Source organism: Piliocolobus tephrosceles, chromosome 21, assembly GCF_002776525.5.
Source record: "Piliocolobus tephrosceles isolate RC106 chromosome 21, ASM277652v3, whole genome shotgun sequence".
Taxonomy (NCBI): domain Eukaryota; kingdom Metazoa; phylum Chordata; class Mammalia; order Primates; family Cercopithecidae; genus Piliocolobus; species Piliocolobus tephrosceles.
The window spans coordinates 1561148-1575056 of NC_045454.1; the positions used below are offsets into that span (position 1 = coordinate 1561148).

At 60.9% G+C, this 13909-nt stretch overlaps 2 protein-coding genes across 3 annotated transcripts in view; one reads left to right on the forward strand and one right to left on the reverse strand.

Annotated features, from left to right (window-relative positions):
- The first annotated feature begins 930 nt into the window (after positions 1 to 930).
- Positions 931 to 8468, forward strand: EPS8L1 (EPS8 like 1). 2 transcript variants are annotated; one of them, XM_023184432.2, is made up of 14 exons: positions 934 to 1370; positions 1736 to 1997; positions 2276 to 2402; positions 2595 to 2683; positions 2778 to 2852; positions 2957 to 3105; positions 3912 to 4053; positions 4182 to 4210; positions 6401 to 6533; positions 6623 to 6754; positions 6954 to 7065; positions 7263 to 7437; positions 7846 to 7978; positions 8075 to 8468. In XM_023184432.2, exons 1-14 carry the CDS (start codon positions 1021 to 1023, stop codon positions 8159 to 8161), a joined length of 1995 nt encoding a protein of 664 aa, XP_023040200.1. In that variant the 5' UTR covers positions 934 to 1020; the 3' UTR covers positions 8162 to 8468. The 2 variants fall into 2 exon arrangements, with proteins under 2 accessions (XP_023040201.1, XP_023040200.1); XM_023184433.3 differs by lacking the exons at positions 4182 to 4210; positions 6401 to 6533 and having other exon boundaries at positions 931 to 1370.
- Positions 8469 to 11338: 2870 nt separating this feature from the next.
- Positions 11339 to 13909, reverse strand: part of PPP1R12C (protein phosphatase 1 regulatory subunit 12C) — a 28619-nt gene continuing 26048 nt past the window's right edge. The window contains exons 14-22 of the mRNA XM_031934817.1: positions 13586 to 13677; positions 13449 to 13509; positions 13224 to 13309; positions 13062 to 13102; positions 12882 to 12984; positions 12648 to 12752; positions 12281 to 12331; positions 12076 to 12126; positions 11339 to 11983 (exon numbers count right to left, since the gene is read on the reverse strand). Of these exons, the coding sequence (XP_031790677.1) occupies positions 11897 to 11983; positions 12076 to 12126; positions 12281 to 12331; positions 12648 to 12752; positions 12882 to 12984; positions 13062 to 13102; positions 13224 to 13309; positions 13449 to 13509; positions 13586 to 13677 (677 nt within the window). The 3' untranslated portion in view covers positions 11339 to 11896. The remainder of the gene's footprint in view (positions 11984 to 12075; positions 12127 to 12280; positions 12332 to 12647; positions 12753 to 12881; positions 12985 to 13061; positions 13103 to 13223; positions 13310 to 13448; positions 13510 to 13585; positions 13678 to 13909) is intronic.

Consider the following 13909-nt stretch of genomic DNA (forward strand, 5'->3'; position numbering starts at 1 on the left):
GAAGCCAGACTCAGGTGCTAGTCACTCTGATGAAAGGGAAACAAAGAGCACTGCGGGGAGGAGCTCATTTGTGGAGCAGGTGATCAAGGAAGGCTTCCTGGAGGAGGTGTGGTTAGTCTCAGGCTGAAAGTCTGATTATTCTGGGGGATTCTGAGCCCACCTGGCATCATATTGGGCCTCACTGCTTTCTCCCTGGTCCGTGCCAGCACCTGGTGACGTTCTGCCTGGGTGAGGACGATGGCGTGCACACCGTGGAGGATGCCTCCAGGAAGCTGGCCGTCATGGATAGTCAGGGCCGAGTCTGGGCACAGGAGATGCTGCTGCGAGTGTCTCCCGACCATGTCACGCTGCTCGACCCGGCCTCCAAGGTGCCAGGGGGCACGTCGGTGGGAGGAGTGTCTGCGGCAGGGACTTCAGGGGGTCTGGGTGTGAATCTTGGCTCCTGCATGTCCTTCCTCTGGGAACTCTGACGAGGGACCCCAGCCCCCTTCTTGAGCCTTAATAGCCTCATCTATTAAACAGGGGTGTTATCCCTAACCCCCTAACTGCGTGAGGTTGCCCTGACCTGCTGGCCCACACTCCCGTCGCCATTTAGTAATACCATCACTTCGGGGCCTCAGTTTACCCTGCCATCCCACCCGGCAGGAGGAGCTGGAGTCGTACCCGCTGGGCGCCATCGTGCGTTGTGATGCGGTGATGCCACCTGGCCGGAGCCGCTCGCTGCTGCTGCTCGTGTGCCAGGAACCCGAGCGCGCGCAGCCCGACGTGCACTTCTTCCAGGGCCTGCGCCTCGGGGTGAGCGGAAGGGTTCGGGTTGGCTCTGGGGGCGGAGCTGGAACTGGGCGGAGCCTGGAGCCGAGGCGGAAATGGGTGGGGCCTCTAGGTGGGGCAGGGCCTAGGGCTAAGGCGGGATCACAGCAAGGAAGGGGCATGGGACCTGGAGAGGAAGTTCTGAAAGGGAGTGGGGTTTGAGGAGACTGGACCCAGGGTCAAGATAGAACATGAGGGTGGGATGAGGACATGAACAGAACATGGGCAAGTAGGGCCTGGGGGAGCAGCCAGGACGAGGATGGGGGCGAGAAACCACCTCCATGGGCGGGGTCGTGGTTTGGGGCAGGGACAGGTGTAGGGCGAGGGGTGAGTCCAGAGCGTGGACGTGCGTGGGTCCATAGACGTGAACGATGGCCGCACGTGGGCTGGGACGGAGCAGAAAAATCGGCCAGGGGCGTGGCCCGGGTAGGAAGGGGGTGCGGCGTGGGGAGGCGTGGCCTGATGTGTGATTGGCAGGCGGAGCTGATCCGAGAGGACATCCAGGGGGCTCTGCACAATTACCGCTCCGGCCGCGGGGAGCGCAGGGCGGCGGCGCTCAGGTGAGAGGGAAGAAGTTGGCGGGGTCTCTGGGAAGCCGGTTTCCCCTCCCTGTGCCTCAGTCTACAACACCAGACAGGAACAGAGCAAGTTTTGCATGGAGTCAAGCACAACCTAGTCGAGTCTTGTCTGTACCTCCCAGACGAGCTGACTCCTTCTCCAGAACTCTACTTCTTTTCCCTGCTCCTGTCCAGGCCCTCAGTTTCACTCTAGAGAGGTGCTACCCCTCCCCATATCGGATTTCTCCCTACCTCGTTGAACTTGTTTACTCCCTTTGAGCCTCAGTGTGTCTCGTTCTGCGCCCCGGATTTCCCCCTCCGTGAACCCCTCAGTGGACCCAGCCTTGGTGTCCCCTCGCCCTCCGCAGGGCCACGCAGGAGGAGTTGCAGCGCGACCGCTCGCCCGCCGCCGAGACCCCGCCCCTGCAGCGCCGCCCGTCCGTCCGCGCAGTGATCAGCAACGTGGAGCGGAGCGCGGGACGCGGGCGACCCCAGGCGAAGCCCATTCCCGAGGCAGAGGAGGCGCAGAGGCCTGGGCCGGCGGGTACCTCGAGCAGCGCTGACCCGGCCTCCCCGGACCTGGGTCCCCGGGGTCCTGACCTGGCTGTTCTGCAGGCGGAGCGGGAAGTGGTGAGCCGCGAGGGAAAGAGGCTGGGGGCGGGGCCAGACGACTGGAGGCGGGGCTAGGGCGTGGAAGGGCGGGGCCAGCCGCGGGATGGGAGTTCTCTGTCAATCTGGTCAGACTTCTGCGTTATGGAGGCGGGGCGGGGGCGGGACTTTGTTGCAGGGCGTGGCCAGGTGTTTGGGGCGGGGCCCGTCTGGGGACGTGTCTAGATGCTCAGGTTCAGGGCTTCGACGGCGATGGTTCTGGAACCTGGGAGCCCAGAGCGTCCCCCTCTGTACCCCAGGACATCCTGAACCACGTGTTCGACGACGTAGAGAGCTTCGTATCTAGGCTGCAGAAGTCGGCGGAGGCGGCCAGGGTGCTGGAGCACCGGGAACGCGGTCGCAGGACCCGGCGCCGAGCGGCTGGGGGTAAGGGCACCCCCGCGTGGGATCTGAACCCCCCTCCCGATCACTTCCAGATGCCTCCCCCTCCCCAGGGTCTCCCCTCCCGCCACTTACCAGGGCTGACCTCACAACCATCTTAACCGGGTGTCCACCTCTCTCTCTGCCTGCCTGGTGCTGGCCCCGCGTCCCCATCGTCGCGCCGGTCTGCCCCCGCAGAGGGCCTGCTGACGCTGCGGGCCAAGCCGCCCTCGGAGGCCGAGTACACCGACGTGCTGCAGAAGATCAAGTACGCCTTCAGCCTGCTGGTGAGGACGCGTCCGCCCCTGGGCCAGAGCGCGGGCACGGCGAACCTGCCCCGTCCCCGCACCCACGCCAACCACCTCCCTCCCCACGCCCCAGGCCCGGCTGCGCGGCAACATCGCCGACCCCTCCTCCCCGGAGCTGCTGCACTTCCTTTTCGGGCCTCTGCAGATGGTGAGACCCGCCCCAGGTCCTCGGGCCCCTCTGCAGCGGGAGGAATCGGTTCGACTTGCAGAAGGTGTGACGGCACGGCCTGCCCCCTCCCGCTCCCCTGACAGATTGTGAACACGTCGGGGGGGCCCGAGTTCGCGAGCAGCGTGCGGCGGCCGCACCTGACGTCGGATGCCGTGGCGCTGCTGCGGGACAACGTCACTCCACGTGAAAACGAGCTCTGGACCTCGCTCGGGGACTCGTGGACCCGCCCCGGGTGAGGGGCGGGACTGGGAGCCGAGGGGCGTGGTGATTGGAGGAGCTAAGGGGCTGGGAGATGGGTGGCATGATGATTGGAAAATGAGACTACGAGGGAAGGGACAGGTTAGAGGCGTGGCTTCGTTGTGTTGGGGCGGGGCTTAGGACAGATGCCAAGATTCAATTGGAGGAAAGGCCAGAAATTAATATTTGGGAAATTATTTTTCCCAATTAATAATGAAGGGAAGATTTAAGACTAGCAGACCAATCAGATTGAAAGAAACGGTGGGGCTTAAAGGAATAGAGGGGCTACGCGGAAGGGGCGGGGCTACGCGAAGGGGCGGGGCTTCTGGAAAGTTTGGTCTATAACTTTGGCAATGGGACAGAGTCTGTGCACTGCGGGCTGGGAGTTCCTAGGGAAAGGGTCAGAACCTGAAACCGAGCTTAAGGAAAACCTGATTTGGAATCAGAGGTGAAATTTAGAGGCTAGATAAAGCAAGTTTTTTTCCAGAGAGAGAGATGGATGGGCGGGGGGGGGGGGGGGGGGTCTCAATATGTTGCCCAGGCTGGTCTTGAACTCCTGGCCTCAAGCGATCCTCCCATCTTGGCCTCCCAAAATGCTGGGATTACAGGCGTGAGCCACTGCGCCCGGCCTAGAAATATAAATCACTGTTGAGTTGGGCTTGGAGGTACCGGCAGGACTTGGTGAAAAGTGGCGGGCTAGATACAGTGAGCTTTAGGGGAAAACTTAGTGAAGTTAATGACAGAGCTCAGTTGGGGGCTGTACCAGGATCCCTGAGCTCTTGGCCCTGTCCCTGGCCGCAGGCTGGAGCTGCCCCCGGAAGAGGGACCCCCATACAGACCCGAGTTCTTCAGCGGCTGGGAGCCGCCGGTCACTGACCCGCAGGGCCGCGCCTGGGAAGACCCAGTTGAGAAACAGCTACAGCACGAACGGAGGCGCCGGCAGGTGAGGCTGAGGCTTCCAAGGGAGCAGCCAGCTCCCCCAAGCGACACAGCAGGGCCGAGGCTGGGAATTCCGGGGCGGGGGCGCGGCCGGTCCGCCTGGCCCCTCCTGACCGGACTCTCTTCCCGCAGCAAAGCGCCCCCCAGGTCGCTGTCAATGGGTGAGTGTCCGCCCCAGGGCAGGGCAAGGGGATCCAGGAGGGGTGCTTCCCGGGGGCTCCCGGTGTTGACTCCGCCCCCTTTTTTTCTGTGTTTTTCCTTCCGTCTTCCTGGCTCTTTTCAGGTGGGTGAGATGGTGAAGGGGCGGGCCGGGGCCGGGAGAGAGGGAGGAGCAGGGAGGGAGGGGGCGGGATCCAGACTTCTGGGGTCAAGGGAGGAGGGAATGGAGACCCGGGTTCCCGGGCCTAAGGGAGGAAAGGGGCTGGGAGTGGGTAAAGTCTGAGAGGTTGGATCTCTGGATCCCCAAAAGGCTGCAAGAAGGCAGTTTGGTTTCTCAGGGCCTGGGAAGCACCATGCCTGGGCTCCCTACGAGGACAGAGCCCTGGATATTGGAGGGGAGAGGCTGGGGAATTGGACCTTTGGGTTTTGAAGAAGAGCCCAAGTCTGGTGCTTGGGATTCTGGAGACCCAGAGGAGCAGGCTTGGGACTTCAAGGGCTTGGGGGCAAGTTTCTGGGAAGGTTAGGAAGTGGTAGTGTCTCTGGGTCCCCGACAGGCGTAAAGGCTGGGTGATTCAACTCTTGGTTTTCCAGATGCTCTAATGCAGTTGTCTAAGTCACTGCTGGGTGTCGGACTGGGTTAAAAGGTTTAAGGGTTAAAAGGATAAGATTGAAGCTTGAGACCTGGACTCCTAGGTCCCTGGGGGAAAAAAGGACATTCCACGTCAGGCTCTACCAAGCAGTGGGGGCTCCGACTCTGGGTCCTGGAGGAGGAAAGGATGTAGATGGACCAGAACTCTAGGGTCCTTGAGCAAATAGAGGGCAGATTGGAGGGAAGCAACGTGGGAGGAGACGAAAACAAAGCAGTGAGTCTGGAGGAGACAAAGGGGGGTCTGGGTGAGGGCCTGGGCAGAGGGTCTCAGCAGGGACAGCGTGCTGGGAGCTGCCGGCCCCACACAGGGGGTGCCGCGGCCCTGAAGACCCCCCCTCTCCCCTGCACAGGTAGGCCTGATCCAGGCTGAGGTCCCTCTTATTGGGAGTCAGAGCTGAAATCACACCCCTGCCCCAGCTGCCTGATATCGCAACCCCCCTCCCTGTTCACAGCTTCAAGTCACTTTCTCTGAGCCTCAAGTTCTTTGCAGGGAAACTGGGAATAATGACAATCCCTTCCCGGAACAGTGAGAAGTCTGTGGTGGTGTAGGAACTAGCAGTTAAAGGCTCAAGGCTGTGACCATGTTCAAGTCCAGCTGCCTGCAAACGAGGGCAGCACTATTCAGACATGGACTGCCCTGGTCCCAGGCTGGTGATGCCACTGTCTTACTCTGTGACCTGTACATCCCTGTGCCTCAGCTTCCTCCTCTGTGAAAATGGAGAAGATAATAGGGTCTCTGGGGGAGGAAGAAACTGGGGGTGGGGGAGAGGGGAGTCCAAATTCATGGTTCTACCAATGGTTGTCATGAAGATCAAATCAACTAATATACATAACAGTGCCTAGCACATAGTAAGTGCTACAGAAGTGGTAGCCATTGTTTGTTTTTTGAGACAGAGTCTCACTCTGTCCTCAGGCTGGAGTGCAGTGGTGAGATCTCAGCTCACTGCAGCCTCTGCCTGCCAGATTCAATCGATTCTCCTGCCTCAGCCTCCAGAGTAGCTGGGACTACAGGCATGCGCCACCACACCCAGCTAATTTGTGTATTTTTCAGTACAGACAGGGTTTCACCATGTTGGCCAGGATGGTCTTGATCTCTCGACCTTGTGATCTGCCCGCCTCGGTCTCCCAAAGCGCTGGGATTACAGGCGTGAGCCACCGTGCCCGGCCTAGCTATTGTTTTTAGTATGCTCATGAGTTATGATATTTAAGCCCGGTGCCTATTAGATGCTTAATAAATGACAGCTGTTTCTAGCTGTGTGATATGGGCAAGTGGTTTTATCTCTCAGCGCCTCATTCTCCTCTGTAAAATGGAATCAATGATGGGATACTACCCACTGCATATGCCCACAGCACAATGCCAACCAATGGAGGGAGCAAAACATATTCAGGCTGTTATTCTCGTTTCAAATTTCTATTAACAGTATTAACCTGGCCCCTGCTGTGGCCCCTGCTTGGCTCTAACCCTAGCTCACACCAGCACCCTGCAGCCCAGAGCAATGGGGCTGGCTGCCTCCTTATCTCCAACCCTCCTGCTTCTCCTCAGTCACCAAGACTTGGAGCCAGAATCTGAGCCTCAGCTGGTGTCAGAGACAGCAGGAAAATGGGTCCTGTGTAATTATGACTTCCAGGCCCGCAACAGCAGTGAGCTGTCGGTCAAGCAGCGGGACGTACTGGAGGTTAGAGGAGCGGGAGGCTGAGGAGCAGGAATTAGCCAGCCCTAGCTGCAGATGCAGGATCTGAACCCTCTGCTTTTTACCGCACCCAGGTCCTGGATGACAGGCGCAAGTGGTGGAAGGTTCGGGACCCAGCGGGGCAAGAGGGATATGTGCCCTATAACATCCTGACACCCCACCCCGGACCCCGGTTGCACCACTGCCAAAGCCCTGCCCGCAGCCTGGTAAGCCAGCGCAGACGCTGGGGTCTTGAGGGAGGAGCGGCTGGGACCAGATACTGGGAACAAGGGGTGTGGGGATCAGCTGTCAAGAGTGCTGGTGCAGGTGGTGACTGGGGGTTCAGAAATGCGTCTCCAGAAAGGGGAGAGGCTGGGACTCTGATTCCTCTCCCTAACCCAGGTGCTCTCCTCTCCTTCCTTTCAGAACAGCACTCCTCCTCCGCCACCAGCCCCAGCCCCAGCCCCACCTCCAGCTCTGGCTCGGCCCCGCTGGGACAGCTGCGATAGCCTCAACAGCTTGGACCCCAGCGAGAAGGGTGAGTGGTGGGGACGCCGGCTGCGGGGAGAGGTTCTTATTCTTGCTTTCCAGGCAGGGAAACGGGGGCTCAGAAAGAGCAAATGGACTCCTGCCCCATTCTGGGGAGGCTGGAGCACCCCCCGGCCACCCGCCCTCTGGCCCCAGGACCCCTCGCCCTGAGCCCGAACTTCCTCCCTCCCGGTTTCCCACCTGCAGAAAAATTCTCCCAGATGCTCATTGTCAACGAGGAACTGCAGGCGCGCCTGGCCCAGGGCCGCTCGGGCCCGAGCCGCACAGTCCCAGGGCCCCGCGCCCCGGAACCGCAGCTCAGCCCGCACTCGGACGCCTCCGAGGTCCGCGCCTGGCTGCAGGCCAAGGGCTTTAGCTCGGGGTGAGTGGGGCAGGGGCCGGCTCGGCGCGGGTTGATACGCAGGCTGGGAGCGGAGCCTCCGGGAGTCGGGGGGCGGCAGTCATGGAGACCACAGGGAGCCGGGATTAGCCGGAAGTGGGGGTCTGTCTGGTAGCAACACCCAATGGCAGGCTGTGATTGCCATGTGTTTTGAGACTCCGACTGGATTCCTTAGGGAAATCCCGCACCCGCACCCTTCGAAAGCACGATATGACCACGCCCCCCGGGTGGCACATTGTGATTGGTGGGTGGGGTTCAGGGGGTGTGGGCTGCCCCCCCCCCCGCCCGGAGCTCTTCTGATTGGATCATCGCCGGGTGGGCGTGATATGAGTGGCGGGGGCTGGGGCATCCGCCGACCGGCCTGACCGCGCCCCGGCCGCCCTCGCTCAGGACCGTGGACGCGCTGGGTGTGCTGACTGGGGCGCAGCTTTTCTCGCTGCAGAAGGAGGAGCTGCGGGCGGTGAGCCCCGAGGAGGGGGCGCGTGTGTACAGCCAGGTCACCGTGCAGCGCGCCCTGCTGGAGGTGAGCCGGGCCGCTGGTCCCTGGGTTTGGGTGGGGTTGGGACGCCGAGCGAGGCCTTGGACACCAGGACAAAGCGATTTCCACCCCGCCCTCCAGGACAAAGAGAAGGTGTCAGAGCTGGAGGCAGTGATGGAGAAGCAAAAGAAGAAGGTGGAAGGCGGGATGGAAATGGAGGTCATTTGACCTGCCCGGCGCCCTTCGCAAAGAGTGACCAGGCCCCGTGTGAGAACGGACTCTTCAGGCTCCTCAACAGCAGAAGTCCATCTTCTGAAGGATGCCAATCTGCTCCGGCCCTGGTCTTCCCCCATCCCCGTGGACAGACTGAACAATCCTTGCTGCAGTCCCTCCGGAGCAGACCTGGACTGGCTGTGAGTGGGGAGGGCCTGGAGACAGTCTACGGAAAGCGCTAGCAGACCCTCTGACAGGGTGCAGCAGAGCCCTGAGCACTGTAATATGCCGCCCAGCCTATAAACAGCCTCCTTACTTGGCAGATGGTGTGTCAACTGCTGTCCTCTACCCGGCTACCAGGGGGCCCAGAAACCTTCCCCTTGCCCCAGTCACAGCCTCAAGGAACCTGGAAGACGTTCCACCTTCTTTGGTTTCTCTCTCCGAACCCTCCTTTCCATCCCCAGGGTCCCAAACCAGGCTCCCTCCTGACCTCCTAGCCAGCCAAGTCCAGCTTGCCCCATCTTCGGGTTTCCCTGGCTCGCGGCTGCCGGAATGTGAAAACCAACGTTCTCACTTCATTCCTTCCTGCATCCTGGCCCTGCCCTTCTCCAAACTCTCCCAAGCCCCTTCAACCTCTGCGGTTTGCACTTGCTGTCTCTGCTGGCCGAAAACAGCCATTCCCCGCCTGGCAAACTCCTCCTATTCAGCCTTCCTGGCCCAGCTCACTCCCTCACTGTGGGGAAGCCTGCCCTCATCCCCGAAGCTAGTTTCCCAGCATCCACTTCTCCACTTTGTTCCCCACCTCCTGCCACGGCCCTGCCAGGTAGAACTGGCGGCCTCCCCAGCATGCCACAGCTTTCTGGTCACTTTTTGTCCTGGGAGATGGCAGCCAACTGAAAACTTCCTACTCCCTCAAGAACTAGCTCCTTTTCCCTCTGGCAAGCCCTGTAACTTTCTTTTCCCCATTATCCAGGTGGCTGGTAAAGTCTGCTTTTCTCTGGATCCCACCGTTTCCAGACTGGACATTCTCTGCCTTTGGGAAGAATGGTCCTTTCTCTTTCTCCCGTGGCTCTCCTTCCCCAGATGACTGCGGGCCTATGGGCCTCAACCCTGTCCCCGAGTTGTTCCAACCTGGGGCACCAGATGGCGCCCTCCAAGATGGGAAAGTATCAGAGAGATCCTCCTGGGGCAGGCAGTTCTCAGTCCCCACTTTGCCAACTCCTGCCTGGTTCCTTCTGGTTCCTTCCTTCCTCTTTGGATCTCCAAGAGTCCTTCCCCTATCTGCCCCGTCCCTAGATCCTACTCACACACTTCCCTTGGCTCCCTATGGCCCACCAGACAAAACCCAGGCCCCAGCTTGGCAGTCACAGGCTGCCACTTGGCTCACCGGCTTCGACCCCACAGGGCTCAGCTCCCTCCTCCTGCTGCCAGGCTTGGTTCATGTGGTTGCTTCTGCCCAGAATACTCTCAGCTCCTCTACTACTTGCCCGGGGCCCCACCACTCATTCTTAACAGGGGAATCGGAAAGGTAGGCAATTCCCCCAAACCTCTTTGCTCCATTTTCCCCTCCCCAATAATCCCCCGTGGCTCACACCACCCAGGCTGCAAACTGAAATGTCTGCAGGAACCCCACAAGAGACCAAGTGAGCCAGCTGGGCCTCAGCCCTACTCCCGTCACAGGCCAGCTTGTTTGAACATCCTGGCAGCTGTATCTTCCAATATTCTCAGAACCTGACCATCTCTCACCCTCTCTACTCCTATCACCCCAGCCAGAGCCACCATCTCTCTTGCTGGGATTTTACCAGTAGCCCCTTAGCTGGTCTCCCCAGTCCTCACCACCAACCCCCAGTCTGTTCTCCACGCAACAGCCAGAGGGACCTGTTAAAACCTAAGTCAGGCCATGGCCATGCTCCAAAAGCCACCCAGGGCTCTCACCTCAAAGCTCAAGCCCTTCCCAGGGCCAAGTCCCCACACAGCCACCGTTACCTCTCTAACCTCATTCCCTGCTTTCTCCAGCTCCTCAGCTTCCTGCAACCAACACATCAGGTGCATTCCTACCCCAGGGCCTCTACACACGCAGCTCTCATCATCCAGAGCACCTTCCATCACCTACACAGCTCCCGCTCCACCACCTTCAAGCCTCTACCTGTGCCAGCTTTTCCGTGAGGCCTGCCTAGTCCACTCTATTCAAAACACATGTGCACACACATGCACCCGCCTTCCCAACCCCTTTCTTTTCTCCAGAGCGCTGCCACCTTGAAATACATTTATTTTAACATCGGATGCTCCCCTCCTAAAGGTATTGGATCTTTGTTTTGTTCAGTAATTATCAGTCACACTGTACTTACTAAGTCCTGTTCTTCCTGTTGGTGTTATAGTAATTACTGAATGAATGAATGAATGCCTCATCTCAGAAGATGGCTCCTACTCAGCTCTAGTCAACTGTGGCTATGCAGGACTGAAGAGTTCATATTGTCACAGATTCCTGTTTTTTCAAAAGAAGCCAAAATTCTTATTTCCCCCCTTTTTGAGATGGAGTCTCACTCTGTTGCCCAGGCTGAAGTGCAGTGACTCGATCTCGGCTCACTGCAACCTCTGCCTCCCAGGTTCAAGTGATTCTCCTGCCTCAGCCTCCCGAGTAGAGTAGATGGGACTACAGGCGCCTGCCACCACGCCTGGCTAATTTTTGCATTTTTACTAGAGATGGGGTTTCACCATGTTAGCGAGGCTGGTCTCGAACTCCTGACCTCAAATGATCTGCCCGCCTCGGCCTCCCAAAGTGTTGGGATCACAGGCATGAACCACCGCACCCAGCCAAAATTCCAGATTTTTATACACAGATTACTCCAAATGTTAAACGTTGGCAACTGACTAAATCTGTTTCAAAGACACTGATGGCAAAACCCAAGCTCCGCAGCTCCATCTCCCTGGCCCCAGAGGTCTTACCCACTGATCCTTCCTGCCCCCATCAACTTCCCCTCAGCCCCCTGCCTGCGATCACACCGGCTCCGTCTTGGAGCCTTCACTCCCGCTGGGGGCTCATCCTGAAGCTCCTTGGCCACACAGGTGAGCAAGCACCAGCCCATCCCTCGGCACCCCACCCAACGGCCCCGTGGTTTGGTCACAGACATGCACAGCCCCCCAGCGCACAAGCAGGAAACGGCGCCCTCCCTCTGGCTGGGAACACAGACCTTGAGTGGCAACTTCACGACTTTTATTTGTGGTGCCTGTGCTTTATCTCGAAAATACCTTCTCCCCCTGCCCCAGACAGTGGGCGGGGAGGGGGCAGCAAAAAATAGAAGACGTCCCTCCCTATTGCACATGGACCCCTATATACAGGCCCACCTGGCTGAGGCCGGCAGGACTCTTGGCACATTCTTGGATCCCTGCTCAGGAGGGGAGGGTGACGGGGTGGCATCACACGTGAGAGGGGGACCTCCAGGCGGCCACTCTGGTCCTGGCTACTGATCCTTGCACTTCTTGGTCCTCAGTTCCTTCCTGGTCCCGTCTCTGGCCCTGGTCCCCTCTGGCAACGTCCCCCTACTTGGCTCGGCCTCCCACCTCCATCCTGGCCTCGGGTGGCCCCCTTGGCTCCTGGGGCCTCTGCTCCCCTCCCAGTTCGGAGGTCCCAGGGGGGCTATGGCTTCTCTGAGACTTCCCCCGGAGCCCTGTCACTCGTGTTCACACGGGGGAAGGGGTGCGTGTGGCAGAAGCAGCTGTATAAATACGGGTGCGGGAAAGTCCCTCCAGTCACTTGGAGAGTTTGCTGATAACGCGGATCAACGCTGCATTCTCATCCTTGAGGCGCTGGTTGTCAGCGCGGAGGTCAGACAGGGCCTGGGGGATGGCAAAGGGTCAGCTAGGCAGCCCTGGTGGATTGCGCCCCCGCCCACCCTCGGCCCTCTGCCCACAGCCCCCACAGCCCCCACCTTCAGCTCTTCCTCCAGCTCTGCGGCCTTGCGTTCCAGGGCCCTGCGCTCCTGGAATGAACGGGAAAGTTCAGAAACCGAGTGAGGCTGAGGACAGGAGAAGGCCAGGGGCCAGCTGGGAAGGGCAATGTGGCTCTCTTGGTCCAAACTTAGTCATGTGAGGCTGGGAACGCCTCTGGCCCCCGTCCCCACCGCCCCTACTCACGAATCTCTCCAGCTCCAGAAGGGCTGGCCTCTCAGCGAAGCGCTCTTGCCTCTGGTGAGGACACAAAGTACAGGGGTCAGCAGGGGAGGCCAGCACTGCACTGAGGAGGGGCCCTACGTTCCTGCTGGGGACCCGCCCGCCCACTAGGCAACCCACCAGCCCCGCCCCCACGGGCCCAGGCCCCGCCACCAGTAGGCCCAACAGCCCCAACCCCATTCGCTCAGACTCCGCCTCCGAGATATCTCGGCCAGGCCCAGGTGGAGCGAAGCCCCATCAGCCCCTCCAGGCCAGGCTCTGCCTCCCAGCAGTCTGAGCCCCACCCAGGCGGCCCTGCCAGTTCTGGTGACCCTGGCCTCGGCGCCTTTACCTGCGTGGCCCGCTCCAGCTCCACCTTGAGCTGCGCCAGCCGCAGCGTGGTCTCGGTCAGAGCCTCGCGAAGCCGCTCGTTCTCCCTGCGCAGCTCTGCATACAGCTGCGGGTCAGGTGCAGGAGGGTCAGGTGGAGGAGGGTCAGGTGGAGGACAGGGGCGACGCTGGGGGGCGGGGAAGCCAGGAGGTGGGCACCCAGCAGGCGGAGCCCCAAAGGAGGGGTGGGATCACACCTTCCTAAAGCCTCCATCCTGCTCCTCCGATTCTGGCTCAGGTTCTGGGTTGAGGTCCCGCTGTGACCGCTGCCTGCGGGCTGAGGGGCCGCCCTCCAGGGTGCTGGGGCGGGGGCGGAACGCGCGTCAGGGGCCGGCCGGGCCCGCACGCAGGCCCCACCTCTCCCACCCCGCCCCTACCTGGACTCCGGGCTGCGATCAGCCGGCTCCGCCTCCTCCCCCTGTGGGCAGGTAGAGCGGGGTTCAATGGGCATGGGAGGGGCTTTAGCGGGTGTGGGGGGGGCTTTGCCCGCCCCCGGCCCACCCTCTGCACCAGCTCGGCCCCACCTGAGGCCCCCTCACCTCCGCAGGCCCCCTCCACTCCTTTCCGACCTTGCGGTGCTCCCTGGCCGCCTGCGGTCCTGGACCCTGCCCGTCAGGCGCCTCTGCTGGGGGAGGGGCAGGAATCAGTCCAGGCACCTCCAGAGACCCCTCTGGGGGCCCGGGTCCCCAGGTCAAGCCCGCAGGAAGACTCTGGGAGAGACGATGACTCCCTGGGAAGGACCTCCCCCAGAGAGCAGACCTCACCTCTCCGGGCAGGGCTGTCGGAGTTCTCCACTCCAGGGACGCGCGGCCTCCAGGAAGGGTCCTGTCGGGAGGGGGTGGTGAGTCAGGGGACCAGGACATCCCGCACCACCCCAGGCGCCCTCGATGACCCCTCTCACCAGGCTCTGCGCCGGCTTCTCTGACTCCGGGGCCTTCCCTGCAGACTTCTCTGCCTCCTTCAGGTCTGTCAGAGTCACACCCTGGCAGGGAAAGGGGACAGTCAGGGGATGCTGGGGTCAGGGCCCAGCTCCTCTCTCCTCAGGCCCAGGAGTCCAGGCCCCCAGTCCCTCCTCCCTCAGACCCAGGCATCCAGATCCCCAGCCCCTCCTCCCTCAGACCCAAGAGTCCAGACCCCCAGTCCCTCCTCCCTCAGACCCAAGAGTCCAGACCCCCAGTCCCTCCTCCCTCAGACCCAAGAGTCCAGACCCCCAGTCCCTCCTCCC